Source organism: Melanotaenia boesemani, chromosome 7 (assembly GCF_017639745.1).
Source record: "Melanotaenia boesemani isolate fMelBoe1 chromosome 7, fMelBoe1.pri, whole genome shotgun sequence".
Taxonomy (NCBI): Eukaryota; Metazoa; Chordata; class Actinopteri; order Atheriniformes; family Melanotaeniidae; genus Melanotaenia; species Melanotaenia boesemani.
The window spans coordinates 22,554,994-22,572,144 of record NC_055688.1 but is presented as its reverse complement, the minus strand read 5'-3'; the positions used below and the strand labels follow the sequence as shown (position 1 = coordinate 22,572,144).

The window sequence follows — 17,151 nt, the reverse complement described above, 5'->3', positions numbered from 1 at the left end:
TGCAATGTTTCCACTGGCTAAAAGCAAAAGATTACGAGATTATTTCTTCCGGGTAATAAATTATTTTACCTCATGTTGCCTCTTCATTTGTTCCAAATAAACATGTAAGAAAAGACCGCAGCTGAATGGCTATTATTAACCCAGCTCAAATGATTAATTCAGAAATAGTGGTTGTTCTTAGCTTATTTTAGTAAGCTCATTTTAGTTGCTTTATTTTTATGTTGTCCTGCTTCTCACTTTGCAGTTTTGCCATCCCTGCCAAATATCTCTTCAAACATCACGTCGTTAACCTCAGGCGGATTTTAACATCAAATTACAGTTTGGTGCTGTGTATTTGGGGGTCACAAGCAGGTGGAAACCGATGGCAACCTGGATGCACGATTAAAATGACTTTTTAGGGCTAATTCTGTAGATTTATTCTGTAAAGTGGTTTCAACAAGTTTGTGAATACAAGAGATGAAAGATGTGTTTGTAAAAACAGTTTCAAAACATGAAAAAATATTAAAACATACAAAACTATCTAGAAACAGTTAAACTGTACTTTTAAACCAGTTTTACATAAAGCAAATATATTAACATATAACACATGCCATTTTAATGGACTTTCTCACAGTAACTAGTTAGAAATATTTCAAGTCTGAAAATGCAATGTAAAACGTACACACAGACGCATAATGCAAACAGATCTACTTTAATGAAACAGAACTACAGTTAAAGTAACTTTGCAGACTTCTAACTCAACACAAATTCCCCTGTTTGTCAGTCTCTTTATTCTCTGTCACAGTTTTCTTGTTGCTTCTTCTCAGAGTTGGAACCGCCAGCACAAATGTCCCAATCTGTCAATGTTTTTATGGAGGACGCTGTGAATTGGTGCCACATATCTTGCAACGTCACCATCCCGTGAGAAATCCCTGCAGAACATGCCCTTCTCTGGACTGAAGACAAACTTCTGTGGCAGTGGCCCGTTTCCCCTCACATATTCCCACACAGCCAGGAGCAGCAGCCTCACCTCAAAGGGAGTCAGATGGGGGAAAGTTTCATGGACGTTGGCCAGAACAGGAGGCAGGAGTTGGCCTTCTCCCATGCAGGACACCAAGAGGCAGGAGGCCTGCAAGTGCCAAGGGGAGTCTGTGGATGACCCCTCTCGGGAAGCCTCCCAGTGCGTCAGCAGTGTGGCCAGGAGGCCTCTGAGAACAGCTGAGCAGTAGCAGAGAGCCGGGCGTCCAGATGCCACCACCTGAAGAAGGGGAAAGAGCACCGGGTGGGCATCAAAGCAGCGTCTAATGTGGATGTCTCGTTCCACTGTGGTGCGGGCGTGCTCCTCAGGGGGCCAAGACAGCTCCCCGTTGGCCACATCAGGACAAACATTTTCCACTAGTGTGACTGCAACGACCTTGGCCGCCTCTGCGTTGATTGGCAGCAGCTCGCTGGGGTCAGATGGTGATTGTGAGCCGTTGAGACCAGAGGAGCTGCAGCACTGTACGATAACAGTCAGGAGAGTCTGGATGTTCTACAGGGAGAGAAGAGAACACCGTTAGTCCTTTTAGGTGTTATTTGGGTCATTTTAAGAAACCAATTTTATATTTACGAACTAGTGAGTGGAAAACTCATTTCTCTAATTTGTATAGTACTTCTAAAACCCACCTGGACGAGTCCTGATGGGTCAGGCAGCTGTGTGGCAGAGCGAACCTTCAGTCCCTTGCCAATCACTCCTGCATGAAACACAGACCACACACTGCCAGAAAAATTAACAGTGGTACCAAACCGACAGTTAATGTCCAGCAAAGAGGCTCCAAGGTCAGGTGATACAGACGGGGAAAGCACAGGGGCGCCAGACATGTCTGCGATCTGCCCACCAAACAGGTCAGTGTTGCCTCTGTGCAGCGCTCCCTCCACCAGCTGCTGAAGAACTGCCTTCAGAGTGAGAGGCGAGTAAGCTGCAAACCGAGTCAGAAGAAGAACTGAGTAGTTCACAGCCTCACTTGCCTGCCCCCCATCTCTACCAGCTGTCCCCACTTCTCCTCTCCTCCGCAGTGCCAAGAAGAAATGAGTGACAGCAGCTCGGGAGAGCAAAAGCAGGTGTGCTGGGGAGGCAGCGCGAGGGAGTGGGCTACAGGACAGGAGACGTGCTGCAGCATGAGATACAGCTGGGTCACTGTGGAGAAGGAGCGGGCAGAAATCATGGAGGTGTCCTGAGACTGCTGAGCCCACCTGGACTGCCATGGAAGACTGAGCTCCTGCTGCTCCTCTCCTCTCCTCATCCTGGCTCTGGATGGCCGCAGACAGGTTAAGCAGCAACTGCCTCAGCTGTCGAGGCCCCAGGGTTTGAGTATGAATTTGGGCAACACAGCGGGCCACTGCAGCAGGAATGAGTCCTGCCATGCAGGAGGAGAGTGTGGTGTGGAGCTGCCAGGCTAAAGCCAACTCCTCTGGGTTGCGGGCCTGTGTGAGAAGCTGGCAGAGTGTCTCGGTGGCTACACTGGGACCCCCATACACTGATAGCAGGCAGAGCAGCTGGTGCAGCCAGAGGTGACGCTTCCTCTCCAGTCGCAGTGTCTCGGCACAAAGTTGACCAACATGAGACCGCAGCTCCTCCAAGAAGGGGATGACCCTCTGGGGCTGACATGAGGCTGAGTTATGAGGGTTTATCTCAACTCCATCAGAGCGGTTGAAGACTAATTTATGGAGATGGAGGAGCAGCATCTGGAGGAGGCGGTCGCAGCCTTCTCTGACTCCTTCATGGGGTGACGGTGTTGGGCCAGAGATGATGACTGATGCTGGGGTTGCAGTGTCAGCCAGAAATCTGAGGACCTGAGCACCGCCTGATGGGCTCTGGCTGATGAGGTGGACAGCCAGCCCCAGCATGTTATCTAGTTCCTCTCTGGGGAGGCCCTGTAGCAGAGCCTGCAGCTGGAGCAGGACGGGAGGCCGTAACAGCTCTACCAGCTCTGAAGACACAGCACCAAAGAGGTTTGGGGACATTGCAGCTAGCTGCAGCAGAAATGGAACTGCAGCACATCGAAGTTGTGGGGAACTTTCCCAAGACGTTGAGGAGGAAGTGGGAGATAGTGGGCTTGATGGACTCAGACTCTCCTGAAACATCCTGAGCAGCTCCTTCCGGATGCTGTCAGAGTGATGTGCTGCCAGGTGTCCAAGGATTCCTACCACTGAGCCAATCTTGGGTACCCTGCTGCCTTTATCCACTCCCATTAATAGTAAGCCCTGGTCCTTGGAGCCATGAGAGCAAAAGTCCTTCAGTCCACATGCCAACACTCTGCTGATGATGGTTCCTGGGAAGGCAGACCCAATGTGAGCTACCACCCAGTCAAAATGTGGGGAGTGCTGAACTGAGGTGTCCAACAGAGCATCCACACAGGCATCGGGGCACCAGGCCAGCATCGCAGCCAGACACTGGGAGTAGGCCTCCATGAGGGACCGAGTGGCAGCACAAGACATCCACAGCTGGAGCAGCTCATTGAGGCTAGAAGAGTGGGGGGCCACCCTGCGCCCAGCATGCTTGCTGCTCAGCTGGCCCAGTAGGTCCACAGCCCAAGTGGACACCAGAGGGGCCCAGGCCCGCGGGTTGAGACGGATAAACTCTGACAGCACGCCATGAACCTCCTACAAACACACAAAAATATATTTTAATTACTTCACAATATAATGTTACACAGAGATCTTTGATACTTCAAACACAAATAGAGTCGCACCTGTATGATATCTTCAAGGTTGGAGCTGACTCCGGAGCTGGCATTACCCTCTGTCTCCAGGTTATGCAGGAATGCCGACACATGCTCATCATAAACACCCCTCAGATGTTCCAGCACTGCCCCTCGACAGGCCGGAACAGAACGCAGCAGCCGAATGGCACAGCGAGCATGTTCCCTGACACTGAGCTTCCGACCCTGAACAGCGTCAACACCACTGATGAAGGACTTGATCTCCTGGGACAGTTCCTGGGTGCTAGAGGAAGGAAAAGAGGAAAGATTAGCATCCATAAACTGAAAATGCAGAAGAAATGCAAGTCAATCAGGTTACACAAAGCTTGATTTCAACTAACATTAACAATATATGTTAGATCAAGAACTACTGATTATTTCACGAAAGCTTAATCTCATATCTTTTAGTCACTGAAATATAAGTGCAATGAATAAATGAATGAATGAAAAAACTTTTATCCATTAATTTAAGGTGTTAAAAACATGTGTTTGACTTCTGGTCTTATGTGAAGAGTATAAGAATCAATTACTTCATCAGCAGAAAATAAATGGCAAATCAATTGTTAACCAATTAACTTTTTAAATGATCAAAGTACCTAAAATTACATGGTCTTTCCAGTTTGACAAATATAAGAATTTAGGGGTTTTCTCCATAATAAATTCTGTTTAAACTTTAGCTTTACATCACACAAAAAACAGTCACTCTTATCATTCAAGTCACCAGTGCTTGACTACAAAGTGACTTCTGGGTCAGCAACCAGCGATCTATACTGAGTCATACATGTTTATGTTTCTTCTGGACCACAGCGTTCATACCAGGAATATTGTATGGTCACTGCCTTCACTAGGCAAAGGGATGTCTCATTCCAGACTTTTTCATGTTTGGTTCCACATTGGTGGAACAAGCTACAAAGCGCTACTAAAACAGTGGCGTCCATCTCGCTCATCTTTTTTAAAACCACCTCCTCTCCAAACACTTCCTTCGGTTACTCACACTGTTTACATCGTATAGTCGTACCTGTTTTCCTATCAATTTAAATATATTTAAACTGATGTAGAACTTCATGTATGGACCAGGGTCTCTTGATACACATTTGAGTACATTTAAGTATCCAAAATGCATTTTAATGTATTTTAAGTCTTGTATATTGTATTTGTTTATTTTTAATCTTTATCATCTGGTATGTTTTGCAGTATTTATTTTTGTACACGCCAGTTCAGCACTTTGTTCCTCGTGTTTAATGACTGAATGACAAATTATCCTTGTGTCCTATTCTAAAATGTATACCCCCTCCTTTAAAATTAATTTGCATTAAATTATCTGCTAAATTATTAAATGCAAACATTGGAGTACTATTTTCCACTACTTTCCTGACACTTCACACAATTCTTGAAAAGTTCTTGAAAAATACCAGAAAAGGCTAATAACTGCAAATTATCTAGATAACCTAATAATGAGGTCTTTTAATCAACATGTAAACTATTATTATCTCTGTAAAATAATTAATAAGTGTGTAAAGAAAAAAAAAGTGAGAGGTAAAAAATACCTAACATTTTCTGGATACTGCTTCACAAATATTTAATCCCCCCCCCCCCCCCTTTTTTTTTTTATAATCTATATCAGCATGATACTGGAGTTTTAAGTGTTCGTCTAAACAAATAACCTCTGAAAAACATCAGCTTCTTATGGTGTAACTGCCTGCAATGAAATTGACACTGACAGTAATGCAGCAATTTATTGTTAAAGCACCAACTTTCAACAAAACCCGTCTCCATAAAACAGCCTAGTAACAAACAAAGTTCTTAGCCGTTATACTTTATAGGTTTACATAAAACACATGACAGAAAACGTTAACTAAAAGACTTTTTGTAGTGAACGTGGTTGACCTGTAAGCCCAACGGCTTCCTCTTGCTCACCTCAGGGCAGTCTGCGGAGGGAGACTGTGAGAGCTCTGCATCCCTTTCAGCGAACTCCCGTCAAAAACCACGGACATCGTCTGATCGTTTAACATCAAAGCGTCACATCAAATCACACCCCTAGGTTGTGGTGCTTCGACGTGGGGGATTAGGGGAGCTTTTATAGTTTTTCCCTATCAAAATTCAATACAAAATACAGCGAAAAGGCGCCCCCCAGCCGGAAGCTAATTCTTCATCGCTGCTCTGAAAAAGGAAACCCCATAACTATTGGATGACACCACTAGCGACATCTAGTGGCCACTCTGTTTTTAATCATTTCTCGTCAGTATGCATATAAATACAAAAACGTGTATAAAGCATGTTTTATTTGACATTAGTTATTTAACTTCGAATAAACATGATCATACTTAATACCTTTTCAGGAAACTAATTTAGAATGATCAACATTTAGTTTACAAACTTTTCAGACAAACCAGAGAAATGAAAATGCATGGACCTAACAGTGCTGAATTGCTATGATCTTCAGGTCCTCAGGCAGCTATGTAATAAAAACACGAGAAACATTTTTTTGGAACAAAACAAACAAAGAAACAAAAAAACAAACAACAAAAAAAGTTTCTAACCGTACCACAAACACAAGTTACACTCCTAATTAAAAAAGAACCGGATAATCATCGACAGCGCATGTCCTGTTATGGAGATAAGTTTGTGCACATGGCTTGTGTAGTTTTCTAAGACTAAATGATGTGCTTTCATAGTCTTTGGTGAAAGGTCAGGAGAAAGGAATCAAATGCTAAACTATGAAACACGAGGGTAGATGGGTAGAGCTAGGACCATTGCTGCAAAGACAGTACAAATGAAACTCAAGGAAACACAGCAGACTGAGTGTACAATTGCAGATACAACAGTGATTAAATTAAGAAGAAAAAAAAGGTTTTGGTTAGGTTTTGGTGCAACATATTCTGACATCTTTATCTTGCTTTTTAAGCAGGACAATGAAAAAACACATCCTGCTCTGTAATATCAACAACATGTCTTTGTATTACTAAACTGACTTGTCACGATCCTTAAAGATCTGAAGGATTATGCAACTGAAACTGTAACAAAGGAGGCCTCTAGCTAATCTCCAAGCATGTATCATGTAAGAAAGGTTCTAAAACTGACCATTAGCATGATGGTGCATGTGGTTGTTTGTGTCAACCATGTGATGTATTGGTGATCTAACACATGCTATTTCAATAAATCATAATGCAAAATGACCTAATGTCCAGAAATAATAATAATAATAATAATAATAAAAAAAAAACTTTCACATTGCAGCAAGTCCAGTTGTCAATGTAGTGCCTGATCATTTAGCATTATATAAGTTCAAGTTCAAGTTTATTTATATATCACATTTACTGCAACCAAAGTCCTGAAAAAAACTACAACATAATACATAGTAAAACAATAAACAATAAAAATCAATAAATTTTTTTTAAAAAGACATAAGACCTGAATAAAAAGTAAAAGCAAGAAAATGTCAAGCTCATAGGGAGTATAATCACATTAGATGTATTCAGACATGATGGTCTGTTTCTTTAAGTATCATACTAACTGTAAACTCAATAGCACCACGTGTTTCTATTTACAAGTCTGTGGTTCCAGATGTCAAGTTAGGAATTTTCTTTGTTTGTAAACCCTATATAAGACCACTGAATAGCACAGCCACTGGGATTTTCCACACTGGCTTAAGGAAACCTCACAGATTCTTCAGATCTGTTTAAGATGCCACTTTTTTGTAATAAATCTTTTTTAAAATTATTCCTTAAGTTGGTGTTCTGAGCTCTTTGTGCCTCTTTTCCACATCACCTGCCTCAAGTAATGCACATTGTCAACACTGAGGTGTGTTCACATAATCTGTTATTCTCTAAATATACATACTTGGGAAGATTATATGGAGGAACAGAGGGAAATCTCCACACCTGTAGTCCAGAGAGCAACCTGTTATTTGATAACATATCATTTGAAATCATTTTAGACAAGGTTACAGCAATTTCCTATATGAATAATTGTATATGGAGGTAATCAAGTGTGTTGTCTCGGCTTTGTTAATATGCTATATAGCCTAAAGTCCAGGGCAAAGATTGGCACAAAGGCCCTGCATATGTGACAATAGGCATTTTATCATCAGAGCAACATGGCTAAATATTGCAGAATGTAGAAATGTTTGTAGCAGAAATAGTTCACTCTATATGATGTCGTTCTATTATATAGGTCTAACTAAATTGATAACTGAGTCATAATAAATCCTTAAGTCATTAAGTTTTATCTGAAACTGTTATACTGACAGTCAATAGCATTCAAAATAATTTTCATTTGAGTACATCTAAATTTATTGTTATATTTCTTTTACATTTATTAGTATATTAATTAAGATCGATCTAAAATCGTTTAAATAGCAGGCTAATTATAAACATACAATAATCAGTAAATTAATTTATTCATGCCTCACAGATTATTAAATAAGCAATTATGTTTTTGTTTGTGTTATTAATAGAAAAACATGTGTCTATTATGTCGTTGTGTTGACCTCATCAGGGAAACGTTTACAGATGGTCACGTGAACCTTCTTAGTACGGTAACAGTCAGCTGATCGTTCACAGCTGAGCTTTGCTGTCTGCATCAGTTGTGCCTTCTATCATTTCAAACCAACTTTCCGACACCAAGGTAAGAAGAATTACTCTTAAACCTTAAAGGTAATCTGAAACGGGTGGACGACTTTATGGCGCAGCAGTGATGCTGCGACCTGTTTCTTTTTTTAGCCGAGCTGAGACCAGCTGCCGGTAATAGAAGCTTGTTAGATGATGTAAACACAGCCGTTTAGGGCAATAACAGCTACCTAACAACGACAACGTTTATGTTTTACCGCTTGTATGGCTTATATCTTTAAAATGGAGAACTCGTCTTCGATTGAAGCGCAGGGACACAACCAATTTGCCTTTTAAATTTCCAGTTGTTCAGTTATATTCTGCATATGACCATTTCATAGTAAAATGATCCAAACGCAACAGTAAGTATGAACAGACAATGTTTAATTTTACATTCCAGATAACAATTACTTTTACCTTGACTACACATTTCTACCCCGTCTAGCATCAAATACGCACTAGAAAAATATAACCTACCCCCCCCCCCAAATAAAATGAGTTCAGAAACAAATTTAAATAAGTAAAAATTAAGTCTCCTTTTGTGTGCCAAAGATTGGTGTTAAAGATAACTTGTTTGTGCTGCTTTTAATCAGAAAGTGAAACCAGTCCAGGCATCAGAGAAGAAAGAAACCAAACACCACCATGGCCCCGACACTGGTACTGAAAATTATTATTATTATTATTATTATTATTGTTATTATTATTATGTTTCACTGTAAGTTATAATTTTGCATGTCTATATGTCTAAAAATTTAAATCGTGGGTCCAATGCATTATTATCTTCACAATTTAATCAAACAAGCTTTTATTTAATAAAAAAAATCTTGCGTTTGATATTTATTACCTCTGAGACTCTGAATGTCAGGTCAAATGTTCTGCAAGTATTACCAAACACAGTCTGTTGCTGTGGTAAACAACCACTGTTTTCTAATCCCAGTATGATGTGAAACCAGAGCCAGGAGACCTGATAGAGATCTTTCGTGGCACCTACCAACACTGGGCAGTGTACATTGGTGATGGCTTTGTTGTTCACATGGCACCACCCTGTAAGTAACCACACACAAACCAGTCTTTCTTCACTTCCAAATACCAGCCTAGAACAAAGGGCAGCAGTTTCGACAGCCCACACTTTAAGGCCGAAGCCTGCTTTTCAAGATTACAGAACAAGCTCACTTTCTATCTTAAGCAGATCCATGGATGATATTTTAAAAAGCAACATGTTAATGCTTATGTGTCCTCAGCTGAGGTCCCAGGTGAAGGTGTCAACAGTATGATGTCTGTCCTAACTGAGAAAGCCACAGTGAAGAAGGAGGAATTGTGGGACGTGGTGGGAACCAACCAGTGGGAAATAAACAACAGTCTGGATGATAAATACGAGCCCCGTCCAGTTCATGTTATTGTACAGGAGGCCATTGCGCTGGTGGGTGAGGAGCTGCCATACTGTGTCTTCAGGGGGAACTGTGAACACTTTGTCAATGAACTGCGTTATGGCAAGGCCGAGTCCCGGCAGGTAGGTGGGACCACATGTATCGACCTTCATACGTAGCAGTCTTTTTTGGTGTTGCTACGCACAATTAGACAAGTTGAAAAACGTACAAAATGAAGGTGCATTATTTTTACTACAAAAAAACCCCAGAAATGATCTTTTGTTAAGAATCCATTATCATAAATTGGACCTCTTTGTAGTTGTGTGCTGTCACCAGCAGGTGAGGTAACAGTTTAGGATTTTATGAACTCTAATTTTGAGTGACTGAATCAAATCAAATGTGGACTACTGGGGTTTTTTCCTCTGTTAATGACTCTTGTTGCTTGGTAATGCCTATAAAAGAGCTTGTGTAGAATATAATGCCATTACAGTGAGTTTAAAATCATGTTGCACATTGTCATCACACCATAAATTCATGATATTAGAATTTTATTTGATATTTGGTAATACATATATGAATACCCAAGTTAGGGACAAAAACATATTTTGCTCGATCACACTAAATTTTTTATTGCCTTATTTAATTTAACTTTAATTTCTTTGTCTAAAGTGAAGAAATCCTGCAAAAATAACAGATTTAATGTTCCCCATAGTTGTGGATAACGTTTTTCTTGCTTTTCTTTAAGGCAACCTGTTCCCTGCTCACTAACTAAAAAGTGGTATGTTTGTCCCTTTGCAGGTGCGTAAGGCAGGTGAGGCAGTCATGATGGCAGGTGTGGCTGCTGCTATTGGTTTTGGTGTTGTGGCTCTGGCTGGAGCTCTGTTCGGAGGCAGCAAGAAAGAAGAAAGGAACAAAAGCACACAGTGACTGAGGCTTATGCTTGTTTCGGGGCTTGATTAACAGATCACCAGCAAAGTCTAAGGGCCATGATTAATCACAGATAACACTGCCTGAATAAAATTCATATATGTGATTAAAAAGAAAAATGGGTTGTTTTCCACCTTGTCTACTCTGCGTCACCTTGAGCTGTCTCCCATGTTTTCAATGGTTTGAGTAAATGAGGCAAAGCTGGTTGGTCTTTGGATAATTGCCATTTCATATTTAACCATTTTTAAAATTTCTACAGAGTGCAAAGTCATCAAATAGTGTTTCCACTCATGAAGGTGCCAAGATGAAGTGTGTCAAAATTCTATTCTATGTAATTAAGAACATATTTTTGATTGTCAATAATTTAAGTTTTTTTTTTCTGTATTTTAAAACCTTAAAACACTTTGAATAAGAACATAAGCTAATCTAAACAAAAATGTCTCACAATGGTATATCAGCTAGGTGGATCAATTATAAAGAGCTCTGAGGTCAAACTCGTAATCTCCATTAGCCGATACCTAATAAGCTAAGACGCATCCAGTCTCTTGATAATTTTACATGCTGAAATTGTTGCAACAGCTGACAGACACATCACATTACAACACTTTTTCTTCCTAGCATTAATCTGTTTGAAAATGTTTTGAATAAAGAATAACTTATGTGAATCTTGTTTGTTGTCTGATTTTCTCAAAAAGTAATAAAAGCACAAAAACACAGTCTGCCATAAGTAAAATGATGGCTTTATATATTTTCGTGGGAGGAGCACTATTACTTAAAGAAAATGAACATAACGAATAGTATTCATGGAAATAAATATCCCCTGGGACTAAAAGGTTTTGACTGCCAAATTACATTACTCTATACTACTCCATTTGACTTCTGTTGAAAGGAAAAATGAATATGTTTACTATATATCTAATCAAATCAATAAATTTACATTGTAAAGTAAAATATATGATACATGGCAGGAGCTGGCAACTAAATTTGGCCAACTTTTCTGCTCAACTGAATAACTTGCCAAAGTTACATTGTCAGGCAAAATCTATTTTTTCCAACTAAAACAACCCTTTTTCTCATCTATACTATTATATCTTCTACATAAACATAATTTAATACAGTTGCTTATTTTACATTTAAAATTTCTCCAGACATGAAGGAAATAGACTAAACCAGTCTTGTCACCAGGAATAATAGCAGGTTGTGCAATTGATCACTGTGGACGGGCCCCCATCTATCAAGTGAAATTTTAATTTCTAAGAGGCCAAATTCTAGATTACTAATTAAACATTTGACCCATATACCATTACTATACCAACATTTTCTACTATAAAAAAACAAACAAAACTATTAGACACTTAGCCTAAAATTGGATCCAGCTGCTTTCAGCTGTGACCGATAGATATAACAGAAAATTTAACATTTCTTTAAATAGTAAATAGACAATACTTGTATCATGCCTTTTTAGTCATGTTTGACCACTCAAAGCACTTTACACCATATTTTACATTCACCTATACACACACAAACTCTTACAGCACTTCTATTGCTATATACTAAGTGCTTGCCTCTACACACATTAAATGCTCAAACAAAGTGTGGCGAGGGCCATAAAACTGTCAGAAGAAAGGGATATGTACAGCGACCAGGGGCCTCATGCATAAAGCTGGCGTAGGTACAGAAACCAGTGTACGCCAAATATAGTCAACTTTTAGAATTTATAAAAACCAAACTTGGAGGTAGAATGTTTCTACCGCAAGGCAAACTCTGACCATGGCGTACATACAAAATCTGAGAAAACAGGAAACTGCGACACCAACGGCACAGGATAAAATCAAGGACATGATGAGGTGGACAGTCTGCTGCCAACATGTACCAGTCAGTAAAAGAAAATGCAAAAAGTAAGCTCTGGTCATTAATTCTGAGATCCAGCAGAGTGGGACAGACTGGAGCATCTAGAAGTGATGCAACGCTTATGAAACACACAAGAGGTGGAATTCCTTTATTTATTTATTCTTACACAATTCTTTAGTAATTGTTGTCCCAATTTCCATCAAAACAGTCTTCATTTCCTGCAACTCCTTGGCCACATTGTTAATAGCGTTGATTGTGTCTCTCTGCACCTGCAGGACTCCATGCGGCTGCGTGGAGTCTAGTCTCACCCTCTCCTGCAGCAATGCCGACCCAGCTGGAACACCCAGGAACTATAAAGAAATATTATTTAACACTAAATAAACTGCTTCCAATCTCAGATATATCTGTACATATTTATTTTATACATAAAAAAAAACAACTACATTACCAGCATTGCTGTCATTTAGCAGACGCTTTTCTCCAAAACGATTTAATTGGGTTGTAGCATCTTGCCTAAGGCCCCAAGTGGAAGGTGTTACTGTTCACCCCTGTGGGATTTGAACTTCGATCTCCCACATGGCAGGTGAATGCCCTACCAACTGAGATATCCAGCACATTCCGATGCCTCTGGTGTGTCTTGCCTTGTGACACTGCGATGACAGCATCTGCCACCTGCTGCCACTATTCTGCCTTTCTGACACAAGTAGTGATGCCCACGCTGTGCCCACCAATTAAACATTTTACGTTTTTCAACGTGGTCCATTAGGATCTCTACCTCACACCCCAAAAAGTTCTGCTTCTTCCCTTTTTCCCCCTCCTGAGCCACCATGGAAATGATGTGATGAATATTTATTATAGGTGTTCACCTGACCATATATAGCCACCATGTGGGTGTGGGAAGGTTGCTTTGCTGTGCAGCTTTATGCATGATGCCCCAGACAACGCCACCCTGGGAATTTCACCCAGGGAAATATACTCGGGTTGTAAACTTACCACCAGGCACCCAGGTTCATTGAGCATTAGGCAAAGACAACAGTTCCAGTCAACAAATAAATTTATTAATATTATCAATTAAAATTAAACATAAAACAGTAGGACTGAGACTACTTGGTTGGAGGAGTCCAAACAAACGAAAACAAATAGGGGGTCCCAGGAACACCACATGAGAAGTTAAACCAAATCAACTTAAATCTAGAAAACACAGAAGGGGGCACCACCACCAGCGACACCAATCCACCACCATAAGCTCAGCACCTGATGGAGGGGAGTAAAACAAAAAGAATTACAAAATATACTTGCAAATAAAAGATTTGGGAACACTAATCTAAACAAAATATATCAAACTGATAAAAATTCCCTCTGCTGAAGCACGCACGCACACACACACATGTTAAATTGGCAGATCACTGTCAACAGCGGAAGTCACGCTGGTGACCAGGGGCAGGGGCGCTGCCAGGGATTTTGGGCCCCATGAAAAAAAACTGAATTGCCCCCCCTCTGAAAATTTTGATACTGTAATACATAAAATTAGCACTTTTAATGATATTTTGACCATCATACTACTCATACTACTTAGTAGGGGAAGCACTAAAAATACAATGAAGTTCATTTAGATTTAATTATTTGCTGCAATACCAATCTCAGATGTATCTGTACATATTTATTTCATAAATTAAAACAAATGACTAAATTACCAGCATCAGTACTATCATTTAGCAGAAGCTTTTCTCCAAAGTGATTCCCCCTTGTAGGATTCAAACTTTGGTCTCCTGCATGGGAGACGTATGCTCCACCGAATGAGATATACCTCTGGTGTATCTTACCTTCTGACAGGGCATTGACAGCATCTGCCCCCTGCTACCCTCATCTGCCTTTCTGATACTGGTAATACATGTCATACCCTCCAAATAAAACCTTTTTATGTTTTTCAGCACGGTCCATCAGGATCTCTGTCTCACACACCAAAAAATTACGCTTTTATGTTCTTTTCCCCTCCTGAGCCATCATGGAAATTATATAATGAATATTTATTATAGGCATTCACCTGACCTTTTATGGCCACCACAAGGGTATGGCAAGGTGCCCCCTCACATGCGCCCACTTTGTTGGGTTGAGTTGATTCTGATATTTGAACGGAAACAGGCATGGGATGTGCGTGCGCACACTTTGATAAATCTGACAGTTTGTGCACCACGTTTGCCTTTTTTCCTTATGCCTATGCATGCCACCTGTAGTTTGCTTTGCTATACACAGTTTTGATAAATGAGGCCCCTGGTGATTGCGACAAAGCAAGACTCATCCCAAAGCGACGTCCTCCCAAACAAAGAACCTCCAAAGCAAAGTAGCAGATATGATCCAGGTGTTCTGTCAGTTTGGCATACATTGTGAGATCAGCATATGCATAGCGCAAACTGGCGACTGCACCTAAACCTAACCAGCATGCGCATTAACGTATTGTATGCTACTCTGATGCGTATGCTAAACTGACAGAACACCGGTACTGCACGACCATGCCAGAGCCAAGCTGCAGCCCATTCAGATGGTCCGGTTTTGTATCGAAAAATGTTTCCCCGTCAGGATCTGTTACCCCTACCCCCATAGACATACCACAGCACAGGCAAAAAGGCAGAGTCAGTCACGCTTTCAGGGAAAGTCACATCCCATGGCACATCCCCGCAATGTTGGCTCTCTGTTGGCTCTATTTCTAGCTCCGTGCCTCTACCACACTCAAGCCACTAAGGCTCTACAGATATCAGCAAAGGGCAAAATAAACTTTGTTATCACATCTGTGTGTTGTGTTTTGTGTGTTTGTGTTTTTTACCAGGTCTAGGGCGGCAGAGGGTGCTGGCAGCTGGCTGGTGCTGGCTGATGGTGGTTGATGCTGGCTCTGGTGTAGTTGTTCAATGGATAAACATTTTAGAATATAAAAAGCAGTTCAGTGCTGGCACCGATCAGTGATAAAGCAACTGACAGAGGACATTTCCAAAAGGTATACAGATGCATGTGAAGTCATATGAAATAATGTAACAATGACAAAACAGACTAAGTTATAGCTATGAAAACTCTAGTGTTGGGATGTCGTTATAGTGTCCATGCTTGGGGGCGCAGAGGTAAAAAAAAGAAAAGGATAAAAACCAATGAAATGTGTAAAGTGTATGTGTATAGTGTGTGTGTGTGTGTGTATTATACACATTGTGCATTATAGTGTTGTTTTTTAAGTAGCATATACTAAACAGGCTATATATACTTTAATAATAATGATAAAAATAATAAAATACAGTATTTCTGTTTATATTTAAGTCTGTATTCTGGCAGTGCATTTGCATTTTGTTGCAGATGTGAGCACACAAGCAGACAGCTTAACAAACAACAGAACAGGGCTTATCGGTCTGTGTCAGCTGATGTCACACTCGGGATAGCCGCAGTTGATCGCCATGTTGGTTGCATCCTCGTTGTAAACAGCTGTGCATCATCTTTGCCTGCGTTATAATCTTTGATAAAATGGGAGACTCGTGTTGTGTGACAGACTGCCACACTAAGTCACACGATTAAAAAGTGGAAACGTAGGCCACAACGTTAGATTTTTTTTTCGGTTTCCCACTTTTAAAAGAGGGTTTGGACAGCGGGTTGAGGATGTAACTGGGGCGTTAGATGGTCCGGTAGCAGTGGTGAGGGAAGGACATCATTTTCAACATCATCTCCCTTCATGTTTGTTTGCTGTCGGCATATTAGCTGAGTAATTATGTTGTATGAAAATGTGGTAGGATTATTAGATCATTTAAATCTTTTTCTGAGTTATGTAATATAAATATGAAGTTTCTTTTGCAACATTGTGATGCATATTAATTATTTATGCTCAGAGTTTAAATAAGTAAAGAAATCAGACAAAACAAGTAAAGTAGCCTTAACCACCAGTCATAACTTCACTAACAGCAGGTTAGCTTACCTTTGCAGTGAGACTGTGTTGTGCAGTCCTGCAGTGGAAATGTGAACAGATCCTGCACCCAGCCATTCCTGAAACGTCCGTGAGCTTCCAGAGATTTGTAGTTTCTGAACTGTTCATACGTGTAAGCACTGATACCATAAACGAGGTAGCTTGTTATGTCCAGCGATGAGGTTGGAGGTAGTAATGTAGCATCGAATCTCCATTCCTTAGCTTTGAGGTCGTAAGGATCTATGTTACTGAATGTTGACAATTTGGCCAAATACCGATCCCGGGCCTCTTGATAAGTTTATCCCTGTATGGTATCCTCTCATCATTCTTCTTTTTATCCATACTGGCGATACTATTGGATGATCACGGTTCAATTTTAGTGGCAGGTCAAAAGGGGGGCTGGGATAATTATAATATAACAAAACGCCGTTTTTAAGCACGTTTTAGTGCGACAAAATGGCATTTTTTTTTACAAGCGTTCATGAACGCTGCAACAAGCGGTGTTTAATGACCACCAAAAACGTTGTATTTTTCTGAGTTTACCGAAGCTTTAAAAACAGCGTATTTTACAACATTTTAGCCACATAAAACGGCACTTTTTTTCCACCTCAAGACGGTGTATTTAACGTCGTTTTATTACAAACGCGCCAATAGAGTGGTGAATTATGGCCCCTTTGGCTTGCCATATGTTCCGTCCTTGAACAAAACAGTTTCATTTTGTTCGAGGAAGTCTAGCAAGGGTGTAA

The 17,151-nt window shown here is 40.6% G+C and overlaps 2 protein-coding genes across 2 annotated transcripts; one reads left to right on the top strand and one right to left on the bottom strand.

The window, feature by feature from the left end:
• Nucleotides 1-675: 675 nt before the first annotated feature.
• On the bottom strand, nt 676-5,864 carry ints5 (integrator complex subunit 5). The gene is made up of 4 exons (XM_041990849.1): nt 5,637-5,864; nt 3,711-3,963; nt 1,645-3,621; nt 676-1,510 (listed from the first exon to the last, which is right to left on the bottom strand). Exons 1-4 carry the CDS (start codon nt 5,729-5,731, stop codon nt 803-805), a joined length of 3,033 nt encoding a protein of 1,010 aa, XP_041846783.1. The 5' UTR covers nt 5,732-5,864; the 3' UTR covers nt 676-802.
• Nucleotides 5,865-8,228: 2,364 nt separating this feature from the next.
• On the top strand, nt 8,229-11,285 carry LOC121642589 (phospholipase A and acyltransferase 3-like). Its single transcript, XM_041989346.1, has 5 exons — nt 8,229-8,345; nt 8,920-8,983; nt 9,264-9,372; nt 9,568-9,836; nt 10,492-11,285. Exons 2-5 carry the CDS (start codon nt 8,969-8,971, stop codon nt 10,618-10,620), a joined length of 522 nt encoding a protein of 173 aa, XP_041845280.1. The 5' UTR covers nt 8,229-8,345; nt 8,920-8,968; the 3' UTR covers nt 10,621-11,285.
• Nucleotides 11,286-17,151: the final 5,866 nt, after the last annotated feature.

Bases quoted from the DNA above. Each gene is read 5' to 3' on its own strand.
- ints5 (XM_041990849.1), bottom strand. From the start codon at position 5,731: ATGTTAAACGATCAGACGATGTCCGTGGTTTTTGACGGGAGTTCGCTG. The intron at 3,964-5,636 runs GTGAGCAAGAGG...TCCTTCCTCTAG, and splicing joins CCTCCGCAGACTGCCCTGAG to CACCCAGGAACTGTCCCAGG. The intron at 1,511-1,644 runs GTGGGTTTTAGA...CTCTCCCTGTAG, and splicing joins ACCCATCAGGACTCGTCCAG to AACATCCAGACTCTCCTGAC.
- LOC121642589 (XM_041989346.1), top strand. The intron at 9,373-9,567 runs GTAAGTAACCAC...ATGTGTCCTCAG, and splicing joins TGTTCACATGGCACCACCCT to CTGAGGTCCCAGGTGAAGGT. The intron at 9,837-10,491 runs GTAGGTGGGACC...GTCCCTTTGCAG, and splicing joins GCAAGGCCGAGTCCCGGCAG to GTGCGTAAGGCAGGTGAGGC.